Source organism: Sander vitreus, chromosome 5, assembly GCF_031162955.1.
Source record: "Sander vitreus isolate 19-12246 chromosome 5, sanVit1, whole genome shotgun sequence".
Lineage (NCBI taxonomy): Eukaryota > Metazoa > Chordata > Actinopteri > Perciformes > Percidae > Sander > Sander vitreus.
Genome location: NC_135859.1, coordinates 33,815,121 through 33,842,536, shown reverse-complemented (window position 1 = coordinate 33,842,536; position 27,416 = coordinate 33,815,121). Strand labels below are relative to the sequence as shown.

The following is a 27,416-nucleotide window of genomic DNA, read 5'->3' as shown; positions in this document are numbered from 1 at the left end:
AACTAATACAAAAGGAGGAATGAGGCGTTATCAGACCATAGTTTCACAGTAAAGCTCAAATATACAGGAAATGAAACTGCCAAAGCTGCAGACGATCTACGAACTAGGGGTGTCACGATTCGATTCAATCTTCGATATAAACATTTTCTTTTCAGCAGTGACGGCAACGCCACAACAAGAGCCACTAGATGGCAGAAAGGTACTTTACAACAACAGCTTGAGTTTCTCAAAATTAACAAAGTGAAAACACCATTAGTTTACCGAGATCCACATGAACGCACCATGAAGTCTAGTCAGAGCCCGCGTGCTTTACCTTCATTCTATTTCCGTAACTCACTCACGGAGAAGGATAAATGTTGCCACATGGTGACTTCAGGGAAGCAGCAGGAGGAGTTTCCGGTTCTGTTGTTTCTCCGTTATCTGCGACTCCGGCGGTTGCCATGGTGTCCGGAAAAGAGCAGCTGCAGGCTACCGCTAAGCTAATGTTACCCTGTGTCTTTAGCTGCATGCTACCAGCCGGTAAGCTATGCTGTGTCTGTTGTGTTTTTCTTTGGACGTGTGCAAGTAGGCGCAGGTGGGGAGAGAAACAAAAATACTGGGGTAATCGCCGACCCTGCTTTTGATTACGATAGTCGAAATTTAAAGCTCACTTTCGATTTAAAAACTGAAAAATCGTGACACCCGTACAACGAATCCCCGTCACTGCGTGGTGTTTTAGCGCAGATACGAAAAGTAACTGAGGTAGGCAAGAAAGCATTCAAATGCTTGACCACCATATTGTCTTTGTGTGTAGATGTACGTACCAAAAAGGACCAATGACAATTCAAAAAGGTAAAAGGATGTGACAGGAAATATATATATAAAGCAACTAGGAGTCAAGGATGTATGTCAGTTTTCTTACTCTAATGGAACATTCAAGTGTAAAGATGACCTCACACTACCACTAATTGGAGCCAGTAAAGAATGAGATCCATGCAGGCCTGCAGTCCAGCTGCAGCGCTTGCAACAGCATGCAGTACGCCTGTAATGGTTTGCATAATTCAGTGATGAGCGCTGACCTCTCCGAGTGTGCGCTCAGGGCTTTTCTTGCGGGGCCTTGAGGTGAAAGGGCGCAGAGACGAAAGGGTCTACCGCGCTCACTTCCGAGGTCCGTGAGTGAAGAGGTCCGACTGGGACCGACGCCACAGCGGCTTGCCTGCTCACGTTCGACACTATCCGGTGAGCTGCTACTGGCTTCTGCGGCGCAGGTCCCTCAAAGTGTCTGGAATATTTGGCCAGAGCTTGTGGGCGGAACGGCTGCTGGACAACTTGTCCCAACACGCCGTGATCAGCGGTCACAGCGTGAACTCCAGACGCATGAGGATATGACTGCTGAGCTCCTGGAGCCTCTTTTCTTTTTCCGAAGGGAGCCTGAGAGAATACGTCGAAGTGCTGCGGAGCTGCAAGGGGGGCGCGTGGAAACGGCGCGCTGGCAAACACGTCGGCCGTTTCTTCTTGCGCAACGCGAAAGGGTGCTTTTGAGAAAACATCTGCGGCGACATCTGGCCCTTTTGCTGGCTCGTGTACATGCTGGGAATGATTCTGAGCGAAGGTGCTCGGAGTTGGTTGGTGGAAGGTAGCGGATGGTCGTGCCGTTGGGACTGCGCTGGAGTGCGGTGACGAGTGGACGAATAACTGAGGTTCTTCTTCGTCCTCTGAGTCGAGCAGCAGAGGTCTGGAGCCGCTGCAGTCATGGGCGGCTGCGTGACTCTCAACGGCTCCCTCATCCTGCTGCTCTTCTTTATGGGTTTCATCCTCCTCCTCCTCCTCCTCTTCATCGCTAGAGTGCACACATCCCTCGTTTGCGCGAGATTCTCTTTTTGCAGGTTCAGTCTCCTGTCCCTCACTAAGAACAGAGTAGCCATTGCTTTCCCCTTGAACATCTGTATTAGAGAGCAGAGATAAAGAAAAACATATCAGATGTGAGTACAAACGTTAGAAAGCAGAGCTGCAACTAACGATTATCTTCTCGATTAATCGATTAGTAGTTTGGTATAAAATGTCAAGAAAAAGGTGAAAAATGTCGAGAGGACATTCTCAAATGTCTTGTTTTGTCTACAACTCAAATATATATATTCAGTTCACATTTAAGAAGCTGGAATCACAGAATATTGTACTTTTTTCCACATAAAAAATTTTGTTAAACCGATTATCAAAATAGTTGGCGATTAATTTAATAGTTGACAACTAATCGATTCATCTTTGCAGCTCTATTAGAAGGTATAAATATTGTCAACCTGAGGTCCAGTGGCTCATCTATCTACCAGACCATCAGACCTCAGTCACACAAACATGACATACAATATGACTGATGGATCATCTGTAATCACTGAAGAATGAATAACGACGACGCAACAGTGAGAAACCGGCACAGGACTGCAACAATACAGACACATTCTACTTTGAACCAGTGACGTACGACAGACAAAACTGGCCAGCTCTACAGCATTACAACATCAAATAACCTTGTTTCCACAAATTAGTTTCAGCACAGCTGCAGCACCCTCAACCTTTTAAAAAGAAAAGAAACAGCGCCTCGTGTTAGGGGAAACAGCGACAGCGGTTTTGCTTTTAGTTAGAATTGATTGTGTTGAGGTAGAGGGAGTCAGTAGGTCTGTGGAAACAAGGACAAAGAGCGTTCACAGCAGAAGTAGTAGGTAATTAGGGACAGACAGGTTTGCACATATGAGCAGAGACAGATCAGTCTTACCTCAGCAGGGTGGACAGCAGCCGTTAGCTGGCAGCTCTTGGGAAGATGTTAGTTGCAGCCATTAAAAGGAAAACGCCAGTTTTTGTTTTACTTCTTGGGTAATTTCCTTCATCGCTCGTCTGTTTCAAACTGTCCACAGCCCATTTCGTATATTACACACTTGTCTACATGATTTGAAGCAAGAGTTAATCCAACTGAAACGATCATTTCACGGGTCAGAGCGCCGACTACCAAAACAGCAACAAACGGTGAGACTGCTCGTGTAATCGTGTGGAATAACAGCCATCAATTCCTCACAACGCAGCTCACAGGCTCTACAGTCTCTCTACGGGACAATTTAACTAAAAGAACACAATCTGGAAACCCAAAGCCCTTTACCAATCACTACAACAGTAATGTGATTTTAAAATACATGTCTACCAACATCGGGGAAGCGTAGAACAACTTAGATATGAAGGGGTGACACGAAAAGGAAAGTGCTTTAAATCTGAGAGGAAAGCTTGAAGGACAACTGCACAAGTTGTCAAAGACAATCTAACAAAAAGGAACACAATCCGGGAACCCAAAGCTCTTTACCAATCACGACAACAGTAATGGGATTTTAAAATACATGTCTACCAACATCCAGGAAGCGTAGAACAACTTAGATATGAAGGGGTGACACGAAAAGGAATAGGAAAGAAAACCTAGAAAAACACTGAAATAGTGCTTTAAATCTTAGAGCATTGCTAGCATGCCTGACAGAGAACTGCACACGTTTCTGATGACGCATGTACTAAGAGGTGCACACATATTTCCACAGTGCAAGGCACACACACTAAATAAATTATGGTTTAATACTGAAATCTGAGCAGAAAAGGCCTTAGTTAGTGGATACCATCAAGTTAGAGTATCTGAAATCTAATTTGGTTCCCAGAAAGAATAATAAACTGTCTGCTAATTAAAATAAAGAAATGTTAGAATCAATCTTTAAACTGTCAATCAAGCCAGCTTGCTCCTTTGCTCCTCAGAGTAGAAAAAACAAATAATATGACCCAAAGAGACTTCATTTACATTCACATTAATGAGTTTTATTCAGTGTCTCTCTTCCTGAACCTCAATTCATGAAAATAGAAGTACACGCTCCACAATGGTCCTGCTTTGACATGGAACATCTGCCAAATCATGTCAAACATTTTGATATAATCAAAGTATTTTCTATACCTGCCACCATATCAACCCAACCGGCACAACAAGTACATATGTTTCACACAGCAACACAAGTCGAACTCTACGGCCAAGGATACAGCATTTTAGAGTTGGATGAGAACATGCAGCGTTATCGTAGGATTGCATAGATTAGCCACAAAAATGCAAATGACTTAACTGAACAACATTAGATGGAAAGAAAAAAAGCATGGCTTTATTTACCCATGCAAATTCTTAGTGTTGTCGATGACTAACCTTTACAATATGTCATACTGGGTGGAGGAGGAAACTATTTATGTTCCAAACGTCAAGCTTAAACTGTATACCACTGATGGCATATCAGTGGTAATGAGTGTTTTCTGTTTCTATGTGCATACCTAAGGTGATATGGACCCTAAAAAGAGACTTATGCCTTTGCAACGGACCTTCCTTGGCTAGAGAAAAGCCAAAATGAAAGGTAATACTTGTAATGCAAAGTCAGTTGTGATTAGTGAGTGTGATCAGATGTGATACACTACAGCTGTTTTTTCAAGTCGCATAAGCCTTTCTTAAGATCAACATAGCCAAACGAAAGAGAGCGGTTATCAGAGGTGAGAGGTGCTACAGAGATATCAGGAAGTGTATTCCGTCATTAGCTCTGTTTTGCGATTGTGGCTAGAAGGGATACAGCTATGGCCGGAAATTACGCAAAATCTAATCTAATCTAATAAAATTGTAATACTTTTACCCAGGAAACGTGTGTTTGTTCCTCTGGAGTGTTTTAATCCAAACCACGACCTTTTTCCTGCACTTAACTAGTTGTTTTGGTGTCTAAACTTAAAGGTGCTGTAGGTCGGATTGTGAAGATCCAGGATTTAGCCCAGAAATGTGAACATTGACAACTTCTCAGTCCCTCCCCCCTTTCCGCTAAAGCCCAACACGGTCTCCTAAGCCCCTCCCCCCACAAGGGAGAATGAATGTGTGTGCATGAGCAGTGATTGACGCGCAGTTAGACACCCTCCCCCCTGGCCCTGATTGGTGCATCTGAACAGGGAGCGGTGGATTTTTGCAAATCTCACTACAGGCTGTAGGTGGAGCCAGAGGAGCCAGATTGTTTTTTAAATGACCTGCTTCATGTAGTTCTACTGGAACATAGGGTCAGTTTCAGCAAATATGACAGAACGTTAGTTTTAAAAGTCTTACCTACTGCACCTTTAACCGTCGTCGCCGCATGACGCTCACACGCCGTAGCTGTATCCCTTCTAGCCACAACCCTGTTTTGCTGCCCGTTTAATAAAATCTCTCCCAGTAATATACAGTACCTGACGAATACCGGTGTTATGTAAAGAACTGTGGCGGAGAGATAAAAATACTACCCAGTCAGGTAAGTCATGAGCACATTTGTATCAATGGTGACGATCTAAAACAAAAGCGCTAGGTGAATGCTTGACATGGATGAAGAGAAGAGACAAGAGGGACTTTGGACAGAGGAGAGGGTCAACATCCTTGCACTCTAAAATACAGCTTTTTACACAAATATTTGTTTTGATCTATATATCCTTATAAATTTGACATATTACATAATGGTACTCAGTTCATACAGTCAGTCATTCTAAAGCGCTATCAATAATAGTCATTTTTATTCATACCATGAGAGATGAAATGCCTTTAAATATTACACACTAAAAAAAAAAACAGAAAAACATCTACTTTTACGAGTGCTGACAAGAGCAAAAATGGACAGTGATTTTATGCACATATAAAGGATTTATTTTTCTGAATTTCTCCTCTGGCTGAAATGGACGTCACATTGGCCAAATGCCCTCAACGTCTGTGGTAGGAATACATTGGATAAATAAGACAAGAGAGCATGTCAAAAGTGAGATTTTCAAGTAAAACTCATTTCTTAGCCCAGTAACTACAATTAAAAATATTACTGAGCAAACAAGAAGGAATAAGTATTTGAAATTTAAATGGAAAATAAAATAGATTCAGGTGGCTCAAATTCCATTGGTCTCATTCAAAGATCTAAAAATTCAAGTTGAAAACCGGACGACTTCCCGGAGTCCAGAGTACGGTCGACTGCCTCTCCTGTCCCAGGTAGCCCAGCTGTTGCTATGTGAACGATTCCAACTTGAATTTTTGGATCTGAATTTGTGACCGTTAAACAAAAATAACAAATCTACTCAATTTCAGCTTTTGAAATTGAAAATCAAGAAACTTCATATTTAATTTCAAAAAGGTGAATTCAGAACAAATAAATTCAGAGGCATGGTTTTCAAATTAAAATATTTGTATTTAGTGGCTGTTAAAACTTGAATACTTATGTCCCATATTTGCTCCGATAAAATCTATATTGTACCCCTCTCTCTGTAAAAGTGGTGTGCTGCCAGAAGAATCTGCTCATTCTTCACTGACCCTGAGAGCAGCCCGACACACGGCAAACACAGCATAATAATAACATCTTTCCTTTAGCTTTGGCATGGCTACAGGTCAAATCATTTGATTCTCTTTTGTTTCCGCTGTGTTTATCTTGACAATAGGGCTGCCCCCTTTTAGACGATTAGTCGTGCTAATGTAGTAGTAATGCTTTTTTCATGCTGCATGACTTATTTTCAAGAAAATTATGAGCACATTTCTGGCAAACACAAGATTTAAAGTGGTACTTTTGCACGGTTCTTTGTGGAGAAACGCAGTTTTACAGATGTAAAGTGAACTGCATTTATATTGCGCTTGTCTAGTCTTAACGACCACTCAGAGCGCACAGATCCGTCGATTAAATCAACCAAAAAATCATATGAGTCAAAATGTCTTTGTCGAAGACAGCCCTACTTGACAATGGGTCAAAGATATGATGGTGAGTTCATGACCTTACACATAAAAAGATGTATAAAATGCACACACACCATTAAATGGTCTTGTTGTAAGTGTTGTAGGTAATGCTGACAAAAAAAGCGTCCTGCCGTGGCAATGGAGCCCAATTAATCAGCCATGTTAACACTGAGTTCACCAGTTCCAGACGGACAGATTCAAAAGGTGTAGTTTTAGGATACCCGGCTTAACATCCAGAGAAAAGTATCAATATACTGTACAGTTGATGCTGAGGCTGCAGCTCTGAATGCATGTACTAAGTTAGCTTAGATAATGTTAAAACATGATTACTGATCTATATTGGAGTAGTCACACAGAAGAGAGCAGATTTGACTTCCTAAGATGATGGAGAGTGTTTGAAATGATTCTCCTTGCACACAACAGTAAACCACAAATCTGTGTAGACTTCCCAAAGCTGACATTTTTGTCTTTGGTTGTTTACAAAAACTGGTTCAATCAGTGCCAACTTTTCTCAGTGGTTTCGCGCTGGGTGCGTCTTTGATCATCAATAGTTTAGTTCAAAGCTTTCACGGGAGAGTGCAGCGTCACACATTACCCTGGGGGTCTACAGCATTTTGACTCCTCACTCTTTGGTCAGACCCCTGACACAAATGAGCACGCCTGAAGTTGGCGTGCTCAAACAAAGCTTCAACCCTGAACAAGTACACAAAGTGAACACAATGCAACTGTGATCAAGCAAGTTTTACGTGTACATACGATGAAAGTGGATCACCATGGCAGTGTACTCAATGAGGGATATTAATGCGGAGTATGAGGAAAGCATGAGGAAGACCATGGTGTAGCCGGGACAGAAGCAAGACGATATGCTCAGGCATTAAAGAAAAGTTATTTTTTTTTTTTTTTTTGGAATGTCAATAGCCAGCAGAGATATATGAAGCCAGCTTATCATCAGGCAACTACAGATGAAGTTGAGGCCAAGGAGGCACATAGAAAGAAAGATTCAACTGACCAACCAATCTATGCTGGCTCCTTTTGTTTCACTTCATAAGGTGCTACATTAAGTGATTCAGAGTCCCCATCTCCCCCACCCTCCCCCTGTCCCCCGTCCCTTTTGGGATTGCACACTGCCCCCTTCAACCTCTCCCACCCCCTCTAGAGATCGATGAGCTGATCCACCAGCAGAAGGGATCGGGCCAAGTTGGGGATGCTGGACTCTGAACTGCCACTGTTGCTGCGCGAGTGACCACCTGAAAACGTGCCAGAAAGAGAGAGAGAGACAGAGACAGAAATGGGCATGGAAGGAGAGCCGGGGGAGGTTGTGAAAAAAACAAGCAAAAGAATAAGTAATGTTAACAGAGATTGTATGGAGAAATTAAGTGCGGGGAGTTGATGAAGATGAAGGGGGAAATGATGGCAGAGCAGAGAGATGCATGAATGGGGGGCAGAAAGAGAAACAGGCAGAGAGTGAGCTGGGGTAATTTTATACAGCTGCATCATTACAAGGGGGGGGGGGAGTAAGGGAATGCCATTCTAACATAAGGAGACTTTGAAGATAAACTACAAAGAGCCAAACACCTTCAAGGGCAGAGAACCACTGCCAGTATATCATTAGAAACAAAAGATAGGAAGACGACTGACGTGAGAGCTTGATGGGATAAAAAGCCTTAATGTGACAAGCACACCCTTACAAGACTTCACATCAGCAATCACAGGAATGAGCTATGGTAACTGAGTTGGGGCTGAGGCATTCATCTTTGTGGCTCGTAGCCTGTGTTAGTGCTCGTCTCAGGATTCTGTTAACCTTACCTTGATTTGAGTTTTTGGAGATAAGCACGGGAATAGGGTCAAACTCGTCGTCATTGCCCTTCTCCCCACACGGCATGAGAAAAGCAGAGTCTGCGATGAAGGAAGAGGAGGTGGAGGAATGATAGAGGGGGGGAAATAAGTTAACTCAGCCAAGCGAGCAAAAAGAAAAGGAGGATGCAAGTAGATTAAAAATAGATGCAGCCAGGGCAGTCACAGTATTTTAAAAGCCATGCATTTCAGGTGGCTTTTGGCTCTTCTACAAATGAGTCAAGGGTCTGTGAAGCTGTCATTTAATGTGCCTAAGTCTAAATCCACATCACCTCCTGTTTTTGGAAGGACCTGGAGTCTGTGGGGGTTTCACAGCAGACATAAGGCCATGCTGCAAAGAGGAGGTCTTACCAGAAGCTGTCTGACCAGGCGGCAGCTCCTCCAGACAGGATCCAGAGCCGGATCCAGGAGGAGCAGAGGAGCAGGAGGAGGAGCAGGACGGGAGAGCAGAAACAGACTGGTTTCCATGAGGAGAAGTATGAGATAACAGGTCGCAACCCAGCAGAGAGTCCTCCCCAGTGAGAGAGTCTGAGACAGGATGAAGCAAAGCCAGAAGGACAAGGGGCAACAGTAAAAAATAAGATTTTTAGCTGAAGGAGCAGAGGAAAAATGCATTTTGTTAGTATGTCAGTTCACCGTTTTATCTCTGAAAGCATATAATCATCAGCATCAAAGGAAAGTCTTGGTGGAAATCTCTAGAAAACATGCTGAAAAGTCAGAGACAGGAGCTACACTCCGTCCAAAACCTACAATTTGCCACAGTTTATATCGATCATTACTGAAGAATGTAAACTGTGGGCAGATTTTAGGAGATTAACATCGATAATGAAAGATCTGTCAATGTTCTCAGTTGAAAAGGCAGCTTCCCACGCAGTGTTTTTGCCAGGACAACAGTGATAGTCAATGATAAATTAGTTTGTTCTTTCCAAACCAAAGAAACTAAAAGTGACTTCAGTTGTAAAAAATCCCTCAATAAAACTCTGTGGTCGAGAGGATATCAACAAGTGACAATAGCATCGTGACCACGGCTGGAAATAATTATTCCTTTTTTTTTTTTTTTTTGGGGGGGGAATGAATGCTGCAAAGAATTATGTTAAGATTTCCCATTCTGTGGTCCAGGATGCTAACCTGGTATGCTGGCAGGGAGGAGCTCTGGCTGGCCCGAGTGTCGCTGGGCCTGGGGTGCTTCCAAACCAGGAATCAGTGAATCCACACACACCTCTGCCTTCACTACATGGAAAAGACAGTAATACAAAGAAAATAGATTGCCTGATCTTTAATCCTTTTCCCCAGCGGGTCTGACTGACTTCATGAACGTGTGAGTGAAAGAGGAGAAGGAAGGCAAAGAAGATGCATGCAGAGCAGACTGGGAATTTCAGGGCAAGGCAGAGCTTGTACCATTGGTGGAGCTCTCTGCAGAACTACTGAAGGGGTTGGCTGGTGTTAAGAGGTCGGGGAGCAGCAGAGAAGTTTCCGGGGACTTCAATCCCTCAATTAGCTTCTCTGTGACCAAAGAAAGAAAAGACGGAGAGAGGTAATGGGCAGATGGTGAGAGAGAGAGAGAGAGAGAGAGAGAGAGAGAGAGAGAGAACCAGGTGATGGAGGATTTTTCATACAAATAAAAAAGGAGCAGAAAAACTAACGAGATATGAAACTCTAGCAATGTGGAGAAATATGACATATTGCCAAAATCAATGAAGATAATTACAAATATGTATTAAACCATGACCTACATTGTTAGGGACAAAATAAAAAAACATGATAGTATGACGAATGCATTCAGACTATCATGTGAACATGTTAAAGTCTTTACCAGTAGAACTATGGTGCCAAGCAATTACTGCAGAAAACTTTTAGAATTGTTAACGCTCTTGAAGTACAAACCATAACACCAAACATTTAATTATCACAACAAAGCCACAGCAATCAGTGAGTTTCTTCACAGCGATTCCTAAATGCACTGTCGCTGTCCACATGCCACCTCTAGGGGTATCACGATTCTCCAAATCCTCGATTTGATTACATTTTCGATTCTAAGGTCATGGTTCGATTTGATTCTCACTTCTTTTTTTTAAGCACAGGTTGCTATGCCATTATTCGAATAATATTTGAAGATTTAATGCTCAAATGCAGCCTGTTATTATATATATGTACTACATTACTCAGGCGTATGCATTGTCAATGCCACTATAAGCATGTGGTTGTTGTTACATATTCTGTCCACTAGAGGGACCTCCAACATTAGCCTTAAAGGGGACCAACGTCATGGCGCATTGCATTTCTTGCATGCGGCTCTCTGTTTACAGTCATTTCCCACCACGAGCACACAGACACAAAACAACAGAGAACTCTGTAATTAAACATTATCTAACAAGTGTAGTGAAGCAGCTCTGTTGTGAAGGCTAACGGTGCTCAGTTAGCACAATTACATAATGTTAGAAAGCACAGCCCAAACGATTTGTCAAAAAATAAAGTAAAAAAAGTTTTAGCCACGATGCTAACGGCATTGATAACTAAGCCAAACGGTGCTGTCACTGCTATCGAACGTTGTCACTCACTGGAAATCCAAAATACTTCCACACCGTGAAAGAGGAGGGGGTTCAAGTTCTGTCGATGGGTCTCCTGCAACTGCAGTTGCCGTGCTATCTTTTGACTAGCTGTAGCTAAGTTAGAGGAGTTTGACTCGCAGCACTTTTCCCGCTTGACAAGCCGACCGGACGTGACATGAGAGCGTGGCAGCATCGACGATTAAATTTTTTTATTCAAAGTTCGAGATTGTGACTTAATTTTGGTCGATTTCGAATTAAAATCGAAACTGTGACCCCCTTAGCCACCTCAACTCATTTTTGGACCGGCGCAGACAAATGAGACGATATCTTTGTTAAGTTGGCTTTACCAAAACCTTCATCATAAAAACAATATTAAATTTTCTGCACCTCTATTATTATTATTGACAATTAGTGATTTAGTTAGGCTGAAATACAGTCCATGCATGAAACGACAAGTTAATTGACTTTTCACTGCAGCTCATACTTACAGGAAACTGCTATGGGGCAAATTGGGGTTGTGGGGGTGGGGGGTGGGGGGGGTCAAGGAATGTGTTGGCTCAGAAAATGGCACAGCAGATGTGACCTTTTGCCCCCTTCACTATTGGAAAGAGGCCAACACTGATGAAAAGCTTTTTACAAATCCTAAATGTCAGTGAAGTCAATAGAAAAGCATAGGTAATGTTAAAAATGATGCACAGTATGCTGAATTTTTTACTCGATTCCAAAGAGGCAGTACTTATCCTAAATGCTGCTCAGATAGGCCTCTCTGCTCCATCAGCAAAAGTCAGGCTGTGTTTGCTTGTGTGCTTCCAGCTTAGGCTGGGTAGAGAAGATTAACCACACCCTGATTATGTAATAGCCTCAACATTTTTATCCTCTCGGGTTCTGGCAACTACACAAAGGAGGTTACCCAGCTAAGAAGTATGCACTTCCAAAAGGGCTAAAGGCTAAACTGAGGACAACATAAAAGGCTGGGTCTTTATTTTAACAAGACAGCATGCTTGACTTTATTGTATTCTTTAAGGGACTGGTAAGCAGGCTCCTTCAGGCAGTAAGAAAATCCAATTAACAAAGGAGAATTTGTCCGTCGCGTTGCCAGGCAACAGCAAAAGCACAGATCTGCAAATGAGATGCGATCTAGATGTGGCTACCGTCTCTATTCATGGAAGCTGACAAGGACTCACTGTGAGGCTGCCTGCTACGTCAACAAGATAGGACCTTGTACAAATCCAAACTACGCAACCAGCACTCATAAACCAACAACTGGGAAATGTGATATCCAGGGAAGTCCTTCAGTAAATAAAAAGAGTGACTCATAAGTCACTAAGAATATATTTGTGTGAGAGAGTCCAAGGTCGGAGAGAATCAAAGGCAAGGCTCGTTCTGTGTCATGTTGTGACAAGGAAAATTACCTGTGGTGTCAGAGAGGGAGAGGGCATTAAAGGGGTCCGGGACAGTCAACAACGCTGAACCTGCACTCATGATGTCTGCCGACCTTTCAGCTTAACATTGCACAGTGAATAAAGATGGAGAAGAACAAATGAAGGAATGTGAGAGCATGAACAAAAGAAGAACGTGGGTAAAACTAGGGGACAGAGAAGGCATAATCAAACAAAGTCAAAGTTTTATGGCAACGCTAGACATTCGCCAAGACAGTAACACAAAAAGGTCAAAAACTTGTTTGAATTCCACCTTTCTCAATATAGAATTGTTGCATGTAGATATTGAGAAAAAATGTCTTGATGACTGATGTATCACTCTAATAAAAGTCTCCTGGGAGATGAAGTATGCAAAGCAATGAGACAGCAGCATACTGATAAGAATTAGGCAAAGACTTACCTGGAAATGCATTGAGCCCTGGAATGAGATTTTCACTGGAGCCTGTGACCTTCTCTCCTGGTGCGGCAGCTGTGCACAAGCAAACAGCAAAGTAGCAATTATTTTAAGTTCACATGACTTTTTACCAATGCTGCAGGTGTAAATACGCAGTGAACAAGTTGCACTTACTCTCAGCTAACTTTGCAAAGTCTTTGTTAAGCAGCTCCTCTGCTGTTAGCTTGGAGAAGTTATCATCCCCAAAGGGGTTCCAGCTGGGCTGAGCGCTGGGTGCAGTAAGGGCCGATTGGGCGTTAGCATCACCTGGATGATACACACTTTGCTGAGACGAGCAGGGGGAGCCAGAAGGAGTCGTGCTGGCTGATCTGCAGTACACAGAGGAGTAAACATAAAGATGGGTGAGAGTCAACAGTGAAATTCAAACATGGGTGTTAAGTCTGTGGACACCGTCCTACTGATGTATGCAAATAAGAGTGAGCAAGCAGAGTTATTTAAAGACTGAATTGAGCAATTCTTTTTAAGCTGGACGCTCTGGGATGTAAAAGGGTCGTTTATCCTCCTTCGTGGGTTCTGTCATATGAATAGACTGTCTATTGAACCTTCTCAGCTCACTTAGTGCCATGAAAGGAGACAGTTCATCCTCAGATCACTGAAGGGAGTTAATTCTGCTCACTTGGACTTGTTGAGGCCAGCCTCAGCTGCGGCTGCCTGGAGTAGCTGGGTGGATTTGCTGACCGGGACCCCAAACACGGCACTGTGAGTGACATCGCTCAAAATGCGTCTGTGGCCGCTTTTAGGGGCCATCTTTGGCGACGAGGGGGGTGTCATTGAGCCGACTTTGTGAATCACTAGGCCAGCCGTCTATGAGGAGAAGAAAAAGATAAAGAGGGCGGAAATAGGAGATGAAAACGTCTTTGATGCCAACAGAGAATTTCTCTTTTACTGCATGAGGAGAAACACACAGATCAGACCCCTGAACATACAAAAGCCAAGCAAGCAAGATCCAGTGGAAAAAAAGATGGATTTGAAATTCTTCGAAAACCACAACAAAAAGAGAGAAAAACTGGAAGTATTCCCAGTCCAGAGATTGTACAGAAACAGATGCACCTTATGAATAGAGTTAACTGAATGGCAAAATACATAGAGTAGGGTCAACAAAGTATGAAAAAAAAACAACCAATTTTGATAGTTGAAAGAAGCAGTTCAGAATGCAACACTTAATGATTTAGTTATGTGACTTATACAGAATCCAACTGTAGCAATGCTGTTGTTCAAAGATGGCATTACAGGAAGCATTTCTAGCTACGTGGCATTAACACAGTCACACTGAATATATTCTGTGAGACCATTCCTGTGCCCCAGAAGAGGAAAATGTAACATTCTTGGATGTGATTGGTTAGAAACGAGATGGTAATCAACTCCCCGGCCCAAAAGAGCAGCAGACGGCAATAGAAGTCGGATGTTACCACAACCTCTGGGTCAGCTGCAGGACCAACGGCTGCAGACTCAGGGATGGGGGTCAGATGAGAAGATGCAGTTTCATGGACATGGGCTACATGCTGCTGGTGTGGCAGTTGCAGGGCAATAACTGGATGAACAGGTTTAACTTTGGACTGCAGCAGGGTAGATGGCTGAGACGCTGTTTGTTGTTGCTGGAGGCTCTGTACCAGTTGGTGCTACATAAGAATACCACACAGCTAAGCATGAGGAAGGCCCATTTATAGCTCTTTGATGAGTGCAGCAGCCTTTTATAGAACACTTTTCAGGGTTTATTTCCTACCTTTTTGACAGTACACAACGGAAATCAAGACATAACATAAGAAAGAGAGAGCGAGACAGAGAGATAGAAATTAAGAAGGGAGGGTGAGAAGACATTCTTTCACAACATTTAGGTTTTCGTCACTAACACACATTCTGTCCACAAAACACTTCAGAGATAAACAGTATTGTATGTACAGTAGGTAATAGTTTAACTTCAGTATACTGACTCATTTAGAAGAAAACAGACCAGCTCAGGCAAAAAAACAGTAACAAGAGGGAATATTCAGAGTCACTGTCCATTTACAGTCTGAACCAAGAAACAAATGGTCACGCAAACGTGCAGGTCCTCAGCACGTTTGTATGTTTAAGATTATGGCTTGTTAACGGTTCAATAGAGCAATTTGTGTGCGTTATCGCATTGTTTTTGTTATTGCATGGACAGTGATATTGGGAATTAAAGCAGCAGTAGCTGAGAAAACTGATAAACCAAACAGACTGTATTGTGGTCAATCACAGCTAATGTGTTGCCGAGTGCCCTGTTTGGCAAATGGTCCATTACACAGGTCAACATACAGATCAACAGCGACAACATTTCTAGAAACAGGGAGGCCTCATGTACTCTACCTGTGAATATTGTGAAAAAATTACATCTCAAACCAAGCCATCGCTCGGTCTAATGTTTTTGGAGATGTAGTGGAAAATCAAGCATTAATGGGCTGAAGGAAGCATGACGACCCCTGAATAAAATGAACATTTATTCCCACGTTAGTTACCCACATTTTTCCTGGATCAATTTGCTCAAAAACCTCTGATGTGTGTTTTTTTTGGTTTGAAAATTAGACTTTCATGCCTGAAATTGTGTCACCACTTGTGCACAGCATTGTCACACACCTTCCACCAGTATCCCTGAGTGAGATTCAAAAAAACTATTTGCATTCTTGTTCTGCCGGGATGCCTACCTGCTGGTTACTCTGTGGGCTTAGAAAGGCTGAGGCTTGCTGCTGCTTCATGAGAAGCTGCTGATGCTGTGGTGTAGCCTGCGGCTGTATGTTGGCTGTCGGAGCTGGCTGCGGTGCGGCCTGTGCAGCAGGAGCCTGTTGAGCAGCTTGCACAGCAGCTGAAGCTGGTGGCGGGACATTGATACCAACACCTGGAAGGGAGAAAAATAAGAAGAATGAGAAGAACATAGACCGTAAATCATTTTTAAACACATTGAAATTATCTTTTTAAAATGCACGCACATTTCTGGTGACCCAAAGTATCTGTGCAAATGACAATTGTTTTCATCCAATGACTGAATACAAAAAACACTTGACATGTTGTAAAAATGAAAGGAGATTTAAGTGTTTTGATCTTCAGTGTGATTATTTGTATTATTTGTGAAATTGTAGGCCTCCTTGAATATCAAAAAGGACCGTCCAATTAGACAAATTAAAGTCTTTCATTAACTGGTAATATATGGATGATGCTTTAGGCCTAATCTCCAAAACAAGTGAATACTTTATATTATACTCCATTCTAGATTCTATGGTAACAATCCATGCATTTATTTAGCGTAAAGCATTTAGCATAGCTAAATAAATACAGATTTTTATTTTTATATTATTAATTATTTCAATACATACATTTTAATCCACAAACACTACTTCCTTGGAAACACAACGAGTGAGTTAGAACTGCGCATAAGTCTGCCGTGTCAAAGATGAATTACTGTCACTCGTAACAGATGCCAAAGTTGTTCTTATCTTATAACAAACATGAGTATGTTGCTGTAATTAATCTTTCATCATGCCACCATCTATTCTGTCTTTGCAAGTGGACCACAGATGGATAGACTTGTCAAAGTGCAAATGTCAAAAGCTTCTTTAAAAAAGACTGGAAAAACAAGCCCTTGATAGGCATTGGAGTCAAATTCTTGAGCAGTTCACTCTGCTGAGTTCAATACAAGATGTCGCTTTGAGTATAGGATAACTGTCTCCATAAATGCAGGCTCCTGTTACCTAGTAAGAATGGTTTTAACCGTGACACACAAAAGGTATCACAGAGATACTTATACCTATGGCCTGGGGTGCTCCAGCAGCCACATTGGGCCTCTTGCGTGGGGTGAGAGCTGGCTGGATGGGAAGAATGCCTGATATCGGCTGGGGCTGAGCCTGGCCAGCCTTGGGTCGTTGGCGAGGTGCAATGGAGGTTTCCAAGGTAGGAACGGGGTCTGTGAGTCTGATGGAAGGAAAAGAGAAAATTGACTAGTTATGTAGAAAGTTCCATACAATGATAACACTCAAACGCTTTGCTTTTTTTTACTCACCTGGCTTTGGTTTGACTCTTTTTGGCCACTGCTTCACTGGCTCTAATGGGCTCGGGAAGTTTTGCAGGAATAGGTGAATTCTACAACAGTAAGAGGATTTGCAAGGATAATAAACCAGAGTTTAAATTTTTTACATCACTGAGTCATTAATAAAAACATTTTGAGTGCCACAGCTACACTCAAGTATCGATTTGCCATGAATGCACCATTATTGCCCACTTAAATAATACTTAAGGGGCGAGGTGGGAAATGTGGCGGAATCAGAAGACCAGTGGCTAAGCTACTTTGTAAATATCTTAGAAAAGGGTATCGTGAATAGAGGATAGCCAACTGGCAAAAGCTAGAAAGCATAGCTTCCGTCCAATACCACTATGTCCTAGATTAATTTCCTTAGAAAGCAACAAGACAACTGAAACCACTGTACCTGAGATACAAAACAAGGCCTAGATTATTAGAAAAAAGAGCTGTTAATATTTAACATTAACCCTACAACATATGGAAATTCCTGCTATTCCTCTTGCCATGGTGACTTACATGTACATTTGGGACCGGACACTCTCGTCGTGCCAGTTTAAAGGCAAAGTAGGATATTTGGTAGACGTCGGGTCTCTTATCTGGGTCAGGTTCGAGCATGTATCCTGAGAAATCAACAAAAATAGGATGTATAATTTGAGTCAGACACATGAAAAGAACACAATAAGGATGCTAATTTCGAGGGGTTTTCTTTCTGTCCGACGACCCTCGTTAACCGATCATTAACTATTAACTGACAAACATGCAACAGAGCCTCAGTTCACCTGTGCGAGAGGCTCGGATATACTTTCAGCGTTCCGTGGGCAGCTGGGGACTTGTCTCGGTCACGCAGCCACAATGTTCCGTGCATTGTCGTGGACACATGCAGCCACTTTCCAGGAACAGCTTGCGCGACCGACACAAATCCACAGCTGTCCGCGGCGAGTATTATCCCCGAGTCTGTCTCCACCGCATCCACCTGCGAGGTTGTCAGCTGTGTGTCCACCTGCATACTCTGTGTGTAGGACGGCCGATTTAACCCGACAGTCCTCATTTATATAGTGGCATGTGTCACGTAGCTCTCCGCTGTGAGCGCAGTCCAGCAGAGAGCCAAAAAAAAAAAAAGAGCTGCTTAAAAGCGCAACTTGCTAGTGCAAAGTTAACATTAGCAAGTTAACTAGCAGTTAAGAAATAGATTGATAAGCCTATTTTTCTTTTATTATGCAAAAAAGTGTTACTTTTTATTTTAATATTGTTTTTAAACTGTTTAACTGATCGGTCAGAATTTATTGTCAGTTAACATTTAAACAGTTAATCATTAACATCCCTAACACACATTCAAACTTACAATAATTGCACATATACGGGATGCGGATGCTGTAAATAGGGCAGTGTGTATATTCTGAGGAACAAGGCTACTCACTGATGAGACAGTGCATGTCCTGGGAGTAGCGGGAGTTGTCTGGGATCGTGAAACTTCCATCACAGATCGCCACTTGGCTCTCCCCAAAAGGTAGCGTGAAGTAGCACAGCTTATAGAGAAGACAACCCATGGCCTGTACAGACAAAGAGAATCAACACACTTGATAATGTAAATGTCTCGGTCGAGCATGTCAGTTCTTTCTAATGCACATGTCACTATAATGGTGAATTAATGTGGTCATACAGTCATCGTAATGTGCAATAGTGGTAATGAACACCGTTCTTCTCACCCAAATGTCTGCCTTTGTTGTGATTATCATTCCACCATAGAGGTTGACCATCTCTGGAGCGCGGTATGACAGAGTAGTGTACCTGGTTTTAGGAGCAGACCAATGAGCTTCTGAATTTTAATAAGAGAAAGGGTCGAAGGTGTAAACAGCCCAGAAGACTCACTTTTTGATTTCCTCCTCCACGACTGCCACCCCCTCTGTCTCAGGGTTTTGGAAGTGGTTGGTGGCACTTCCAAAATCACAGAGCACGTAGTGTCCCCGGTCGTGCAGAAGAATATTTTCCACCTACATGAGGAAGACGAGATGAGACCCATCAGAAATGAGAATACATGAGGTAAACAACAATGTCACAATCAATTACCTCCAAATAATCAATGTGGCCATCAATTAGCTAGCCGTATCCAGCGAGTGAGTAGTACATTGGGATATGGATTTGACTTGCCTTGAGATCTCGATGGACGATTGGAGTCTTGCACTGGTGGAGACAAGCGACCGCCTCGCATGTGTCACAAAAGATCTGTAACACCTCGGCCTCAGTGAAGCCTGTCTGTAACCGCTGGTTCATTAGATTAACCACCTGCCCACCTGCATAAAACAAATAGGTCAACTTATGACCACCATACACAACAATACTGACTGACACAATCTCACATTTAAAGACAATCTGTCATAATGTCACTGAATTTTTAGTCACAGACTAGAAGATTTTGCAAAAACTTCACTACTAAGACTTAAAACTTCTGAAACATCAAACATGTTTGATTTTGTCAGAACGTCAAGACTGGAAAAACTGACTTAAGACTGACTCGGACTTTTTTATGACCCCTTTACACCAAACGATTGAGATGACGGGAGCACGTCCCAACTCTAGCAAGACATTATTTCAATCCAATGTTGGAAATTTGTAGGGCTGCAACTAACGATTATTTTCATAGTCGATTAATCTGTTGATTATTTTCTCAATTAGTTGTTTGATCTATAAAAATGTCAAAACATGGTGAAAAATATGGAACAGTGTTTCCCAAAGCCTAAGACGACGTCCTCAAATGTCTTGTTTTGTCCAAAACGTACAAGATATTCAGTTTACTGTCACAGAGGAGAGAAGAAACTAGAAGATATTCACATTTAACAAGCTGGATTAATCGATTAACGATTAATCAATTATCAAAACAGTTAGCGATTAATTTAATAGTTGACAACTAATCGATTCATCGTTGCACCTCTAGAAATTTGTCTACAGCAGTGGAATCAGTTGAAAAGTTGGGTTACACTTTAATTGAAGGTATCTACATAAGAGTGACATGACACTGTCATGAACGTGTCACAAACATAAACAAGTCATAAACGTTTATGACATAACGCTTCTTTTAGTAAGTGTCATTCGGTTTTTGTCGTGACAAGTTATGGTTAGGGTTAGAGTTCATGTGTCATGACAGTGTCATGTCACTCTTATGTAGATACCTTCAAGTAAAGGGTTACCAAAAGTTGTTTGGTGGAAGGTCGGCATAAAAGTCTATAAATGTCAGCTGATACAAAGTTAACGGTAAATACCTTGCATGAGTTTTATATCTACCATATATACAAAAGCTTATATATATATATATATATATATATATATATATATATATATATATATATATATATATATATATATATATATATATATATATATATATATATATACACATACACATATATACACACACACGCCTCTATGTTTATTGTATTTTTAAAACAGCCAATTGGTATGGCAGTTCTGAAAGAGGTCAGCCAAATTATTTCACAGTTTTGTTTCAGGCAAGCTTTCAGAGAGCCCACGGACAACAACGTACAACACATTCTCTGCAACATCTGCTTTGCTTTCAACAGTGGTAAGCCTTTTTAACGTCAAGGAAAGAAAAAAAAAAAACACAAATGAAAAATAGCCTTTTGGCTAATTCTGGCATTTTATAACCCATGTCAATCATCTTTATCAATCATAAAGATGAAAAAATTGTTTTTATTACAGTAATTTGGTGACTTTGGTAACACTGCATTACCGATGGTGCTTGCATAAAAAGTTCTGAAAGAGGTCAGCCAAATTCTTTTACAGTTTTGTTTCCGGCAAGCTATGAAACAGACCGAGGACAAGACAACGTACAACACATCCTCTGCAATATCTGCTTTGCTTTCAACAGTGCAACTAATTTGATCGTTTAAAAATTCAACAAAACAAAACTTGTGAGGAAGAAGAAAAATGTTTCGTTACTGTAATTGGTGACTTTAACGCTGCATTACCAATGGTGCTTGTACAGAAAATGCATTTGAATCTTATCTATCTTATGCTACAAGCATAAGGTGGCTTCAACAACTGCACAGTGAAGTTAAATATTTAAACTGTCTATAAATAACTCCACTCAGCTATGTATTGACTGAAACAGAAGTTCTATTGACCACGACAGCTGTCAGTTGACTACTTGCTTTGGAACGGAGCAGGATGCTGTGAGGAGCCGAGGGTAATGGAGCTTTGAATTCAACAAGACACAGAAAGACGTGGGGGGGTGGGCCTATTTACCTCGACAGAAGTCCATTAAGATTAGGACTTCCCACACATCGTCAGCTCCGACTGCAGTTATGCTGGAGTCCAGATAACCAACTATGTTTTTGTTGCCCACTAGGTCCCTCTGTGTAAACAAACACAGAGAAAGAAATGACAATGGAGACACAGTTTTCATAGATGTTACAGTCCTAAAACATTTGGGTTAGTATATTACAAAATGCATCTGTGTGTGTAACTACTAAGCCTATTTTTAACAGTAGAGAGATGTTGTTGATTCCCTGCCAAAGGTCTGAACATAATGGTGATAACCATCCACAGTAGTCATGCCACCCAGGGTGTGGCAGCAGGAACTGCTTAGTTTCACTTACAGTAAGGACTCCAGTTAGGAAATGGACCGGCACGGGAGCTTAGATTGCATTTATCCAACCCTTGAGCTACCTTCAGTAATGATCAATAGTCCTGGGTCAAAGAGTATTTTCAGAAAACGTTCAGTGTTTGAAGTACAGAGGACTTGAAGCATTCAGGGTTAGTCGCCTTCAGACCACAAAGTTCAGAAAATCAAAAAGAAAAAAAGCATTTACATGTCATCTCCGTATTTCTGTGTGTGTGTGTGTGTGTGTGTGTCATAAATTAAGTTACACTGATGCGGTTAATTCCACCACAGGGTAACATTAACGCACAATAACACAATCCCCTCCTATAGGACAATCTACTAGTGGTGTCAAAGAGAAAATGAAGTTTTGCTGCACTCAGCAGTCAGTTACTGGACTGTCTTACTTACCATAATCTGTATCTCAAGTTGGCAGACTTGCAGATCATGTTCATTGTTGACATACATCCTTTTTAGTGCACAACGTACGCCTTGATGAGTCCGCACCAAAAAAACGATTGCAAACCCTCCTGCAAGTGAGTGGAGAGATGGAGAAGGAACAGAATGAACACATTTGAAAAGTAAAACACCAACTAAATACACGGTCATCCAGAATTAATATCTCAAAATGTCCTGTTTGCATTTATTGGACTTTTAGCTGTAGGAGCAGCAACGCAATACATTGCGACATTGTTTTACAACATATACGATGTGGAGGGATATCCAAAACCGGTTCATTTCTCTTTTCACGACAGTCCCTGACAGTTGCTGATATTCTGTAGTTCTCCATCAGTGTAACCAAAAAAATAAAAGACTCCTGTACAAGTATTGTATGTCAATTCCAGTGATTCTGTTTTTTGACCTTATTCCGAAAAAGACAATATTCTGACTAAGCCGTTTACATGGCAAATGAAAATGAATTTTCCACTGTATTCCCATTCACATGCAGCCGTGCAAAAATAGGAAAGAGGAAGTTTTCCACCGGTGTCCTCGGTGTTGCAATGTGTGCGCATTTTAAACAACCCGTTGATATCCAAGTCTTTTAAAAATGTTTAGAATGTTAGTTTGTCACAAACTGAGGTAAACTCTGCTAAACCAATACATTATATACACATTTCATGTCATCATAGTGCTAAGGAAAGGAGTGCTTAAAGGGAAAATTGTGTATGAAGAGTGCATGGTCGGCGGTCCAGCACAGTGGTAAAAAGAGCACAGCATAGTGTGAGTCAGCAGTTGCGCTGAGGGAAAAGCTGCAAGAAGCAGACACAACTGACAGAGGACACAGGAAGTGAGAGAATTCATCATCCAACCTTTGGTCGCAGTGATGCTGCTGACACATTTGCCCTGATTTTCCGCTCGCCGACAGTTTTTGGAGCTCACCGACAAAAGTCCCATATCGGAGGCAAATCGGCGTCATGTCGTTGGAGCGCCATGTGAGAACTTTTCACTAACGTGAGACGAAAGGCTCGCTTGCGCAGACACATTCCAGATGCCTAACAGGCTAAATATCTGGAGCTGTCGGGGACTCTGCCGGGGAGCTAAAGTCAATTAGAGCGAAAGACACGGGCTGAGGGGAAACCAGGGAAAGTACTCCAAGTGCATGCACTTGTGCTCCAAGCCAACGCTGATTTGCCGCCGAACTGGGGCTTTTGTCAGGGGGCTCCAAAACATTGTCGGCGAGCAAATAATCAGGGCTCAAATCCTCTAGTGCAGTGGTTCTCAAACTTTTTTTTCAATAATGTACCCCCTGGAGACTTGACTCGGGGATTCCTCCAGGCGAAAGATCTAGTAGTGGGTGAGCCTCTGCCGCTGGTCAGTCAGGTAGTGTAAAAACAAGAGAGCAAGTTGTGTAGTGTGAACAGTACAGCGAACTGGCAACTTTTAGAGTCTTGTAGTGGGAACTTTGCTTAAGCCAAGGGCAGCTCCATGTGACTGGACGACGTTTTAGGACTGCCTTGGGCAACATTACAGTGAGAGCCGTATCAATGAATAAACAGAGTACAAACGGTATAAAAAAATACACTGACCCTATGAAATGAAATCATGTGTGTTTCTGTTTTGTCCTGTCACAATGTCACTTATGTACTCAGCTATAAAATCAATACTGGAATTTTTACAATGAAGTGCAAGAATGTGGAACACGAAGAACACTTCACGAGAATGCGAAACACAGACACTGTGTGTGTGTGTGTGTGTGGTATGTCGGAGTTCAGACAGTTGACCCCCTGCTGTTTTATCTAATCTGAGATGCCTGTAAGAAACTAGAAGGATTAGCAGTCTTCTTAAGGAACATTTTTAGCACTGGTGTGCGAATAATTGTAAGTACAGCTACAAATAGCCACGGCCTCGTGACGTAACTGACTGTCAGGATAATACCACTGGAGCTTATGCGTACACGCTCAGCAAATGCACATACAAATATGCACCTTCAGGCACTGCTACGGAAAGTGCAGCGACAGCTGTAGTGTTCGGTCACAAATTGTCATCAGTGTGAACTTGCATAACAACCATCTAGGCTTAGGGCTACTACACATGTCCTCACGACTACTATGCTGTTTACAAACATGCAAGTTAGGCAACACTGCAATGACAGCAAGAAATACCACTGGGGGGGCATTGTCATGTTAAAATGCAACACGTCTCGTCTTGTTGAAATTAAAGTAGAGCTGCAAAGATTATTTGATTAGTTGTCAACTATTAAATTAATCGCCAACTATTTTGAAATTCGATAAATCAGTTTGAGTCATAAAAAATAAAATTCTCTGATTCCAGCTTCTTAAATGGGACTATTTTCTATTTTCTTCTCTCCTCTGTGACAGTAAACGGAATATATTTGAGTTGTGGACAAAACAAGACACTTGAGGACATCATCTTGGACTTTGGGAAACAATATTTTTCACCATTTTATAGACCAATCAACTAATCGATTAATCAAGGAAATGATCAAAAGATATGAAAAAAAAAAAAATCACAGACTGCCTGAAGCCCAAATGTCTTAAATAACAAAGCTTTAGGGCTGAAGCTACAAAAGCCAGTATTTCCCTCTGACTGCCTTTGTCTGTATATTGTGAAGAGTGTCTTTATTTCAGCCAAAGGCAAAAGAGTTCAACGATGACAACAAAGGGGAGTAGACACAGGGGAAAAAACACACCATTTCTAAATGGAGCAGCCAGCTAACAGAAACTTATAGCCCAGACTACAACCCAAACCTTCTGAATAAATAGGTCTAGAGACACTGGGGGGGGGGGGAGTCACATTGCAAGCAGTAGGTTCACTGCCGGAACAAGAAAAAATATGATCTGCAGAAAAACATTCCAACAAGCATTTTGTGAAAGATTTATAATTTTAGGAAAATGATTAACTTTCACTGTGTGTGCAAAATCCTGTTTGAGGCCTGAAAGTTAACAAGCTGAATGGTGTTTTTCTCTCGAGTGAATGTCTGCATCAAGGCCAAATGTTTTACAGAACTGATAAGAAAACTCTCTCACGCTCACAGAAATTCCACTAAAAGTTTGCACTGACATCTCAGTTCAGGGTAGGACTGCAGTTAGAAGTCTAACCCATTGATAAAGCCACGATGTGGCCAAAAACAGATGGGGCCCATCTATGGTACTGATGAATTAATCAGTCTTCTTCCATCTATTATTTAGTAACAGGCGCTCTTAGCTAACAGAGCATGGCAGACTCTCAATGCAAATACAAATGACCATGGGGAAACCCGTTTGCCCTATCACAGAGCCTGTTTAACCGTGTTCTGGTTAAAACTACCTTAAAAGTTGAGACCAGTTTCCAACAAAAAAATCCTCACCTTTTAACTCAATGATTTGGATTCACCTACAGCTAATCAGCAAGATAATTTAACCTTAGATAAGTACGGGCCCCAGGTATGTTATTAAAGTCCCACCTTGTCAGGAGGTCATGTTTTATGTGGCTGGGAATCCTGACAACCTTTCCCTCCTTCTAACCAACTAAAAATGTGTTCATCAAAACATCAGTCCTTTATAACACAGCAGAAAATCCAGTTATACAATGTACCTCCCAAGCTCGAGGGTGCATGCAAGAGTGCAAATTGACAATCAGAATAACTGACAATTGTATAATGTTACACACCCTTCTCCCATATTTGAATTTTAAGCATTGAAATATTTGTATTCCACTCTAGAGAACATTTACAAAGAAGAAAGCCAGCTTTGGCCACAAAAAAAAAGTCTGATTGGAGCAAAGCTACCTGCCTAGTAAATAAACATCAAAAGAGCTGCCTTTGGTGGTCACAATTGATACTGTAACTGCTATAGGCTTGTGCCAACAAACATGACCACTGCCTTTCCCATTGATATCATATACAAAAGTGGTAGTGTATCATTATGTTGGTACTCTAGCTAGGCCATAGCCCAAGAAAAACAGGCCCACTCATATAATGTTACTTGATTGTCCATCCTCACAGCAGTGTGCTACCGTTGAGATTGTGCATCTAGCTAGTTAAACGTGTTTGTGTGACATGTGTGTAATCCCCACAACAGAAAGCCACATAGTTTACCTTCGGCGACGATTTCCTCGACGGTCACTTGATATCGTCCGATGGTGAAGACCCGTCCGATGAAGCTGCCACCGCCGCCAGAACCAGCGCCTCCTCCACCGACTCCGGAGCCCGGCCCAGAGCTCACAAACTCCCGACGAGAATCAAAAAATTTCTTCATTTCCCCCCCCCGAGGTTATCCTAAGCACGGCCAAGTCCAAAATATATATTAGTAGCAAAACAACTGTGATTGGATAAAACTGTCCGTTGAGGTTCTAGTGTTAACGTTAACGCTTTAACAGGTTTTCAATAATTGAATGAATTTAGTCAGCTAGCTTGAAGCTAAATGCTAGCTAACTAGCTGGACCTCAAAATATTTCAAACACTGCGGTCCGACGCTCTTTGGCTAACTCATTTGAACAGCAGGCGGAGTCGAATATTGTTGAGAAAATACTGAGATATAACGTTCATGCGGAAGTCACCGCTTTCCACTCTAAACGGAGAGCAGCACTGGCTGACTAAATTAGCCCGAAAAACACTTGTTAGCCGTTAGCGCAGCTAGGTGCGGTGACAGCTGTCAGTTGATAGGCTGATAGCCAGGTAGGTCCTTAATGTCCAATGCAGCTTATTACACATCTCAACCGATATCATGCACCCGAAATGTTCACCTGCTGCTCTACTCGTCTGTATCGTAGTAAAAATGACAGACCTCCACTGCTTTTGTGCGTCCAGCCGGCTGTATGAAGGCTGGTCAACTGACTTAATGACAGAGCTAACGTAGCTACAAACAGTAAATGCTAGTGGGAAGAATGCCGCATTCATGTGGCGTCGGAATAATCGGAAGAAACAGTTCCCGACTTTGTAAATTCACGTTGGAACAACTCGGAAAATCGGCGACATTTTTGCTACACAACTTGCCGAGTTGGCGTTATATATATATATACTTGCAACTACTTTATTAACATTTTCTCACTTCTCTGCATTGAAAATAAACAATACAGTATATTTCTCTGTCATATGTCAGAAAGTCATACAAACAGGGAATTTCAATAAGTGAGCAGTGAGTAGCCTACAAGATGAAGGCAGAAGGTGAGCCCCTCCACGACCGTCAGATAGAGTGTATAGGAAGAGCTGTGTCACATGAAACTAATTAACAGCGATCCACCTTAAAAAGGATGGATGGATGGATGGTGAACACTGCAATGTTAGAG

The 27,416-nt window shown here is 41.9% G+C and overlaps 1 protein-coding gene across 13 annotated transcripts; it reads right to left on the bottom strand.

The window, feature by feature from the left end:
• Positions 1–855: 855 nt before the first annotated feature.
• Positions 856–26,995, bottom strand: LOC144518713 (AP2-associated protein kinase 1-like). 13 transcript variants are annotated; one of them, XM_078251574.1, is made up of 22 exons: positions 26,915–26,995; positions 26,227–26,406; positions 22,101–22,219; positions 21,335–21,443; positions 19,223–19,365; positions 18,944–19,065; positions 18,781–18,862; positions 18,492–18,624; positions 17,591–17,694; positions 17,057–17,136; positions 16,805–16,968; positions 15,708–15,898; positions 14,460–14,663; positions 13,661–13,848; positions 13,159–13,352; positions 12,991–13,059; positions 12,564–12,653; positions 10,001–10,105; positions 9,731–9,832; positions 8,954–9,130; positions 8,555–8,644; positions 856–1,922 (listed from the first exon to the last, which is right to left on the bottom strand). In XM_078251574.1, exons 2-22 carry the CDS (start codon positions 26,384–26,386, stop codon positions 1,075–1,077), a joined length of 3,474 nt encoding a protein of 1,157 aa, XP_078107700.1. In that variant the 5' UTR covers positions 26,387–26,406; positions 26,915–26,995; the 3' UTR covers positions 856–1,074. The 13 variants fall into 13 exon arrangements, with proteins under 13 accessions (XP_078107700.1, XP_078107701.1, XP_078107704.1 ...); XM_078251587.1 differs by lacking the exons at positions 856–1,922; positions 26,915–26,995 and adding an exon at positions 7,896–7,995 and having other exon boundaries at positions 26,227–26,762; XM_078251575.1 differs by lacking the exons at positions 8,555–8,644; positions 26,915–26,995 and having other exon boundaries at positions 26,227–26,762.
• Positions 26,996–27,416: the final 421 nt, after the last annotated feature.

Excerpts from the sequence above, each read along its gene's own strand:
- LOC144518713 (XM_078251574.1), bottom strand. The coding sequence starts at position 26,386 with ATGAAGAAATTTTTTGATTCTCGTCGGGAGTTTGTGAGCTCTGGGCCG. Across the intron at positions 17,137-17,590 it reads GTCCGGTCCCAAATGTACAT|AATTCACCTATTCCTGCAAA; the intron begins GTAAGTCACCAT and ends TTACTGTTGTAG. Across the intron at positions 16,969-17,056 it reads AAGAGTCAAACCAAAGCCAG|ACTCACAGACCCCGTTCCTA; the intron begins GTGAGTAAAAAA and ends TCCTTCCATCAG.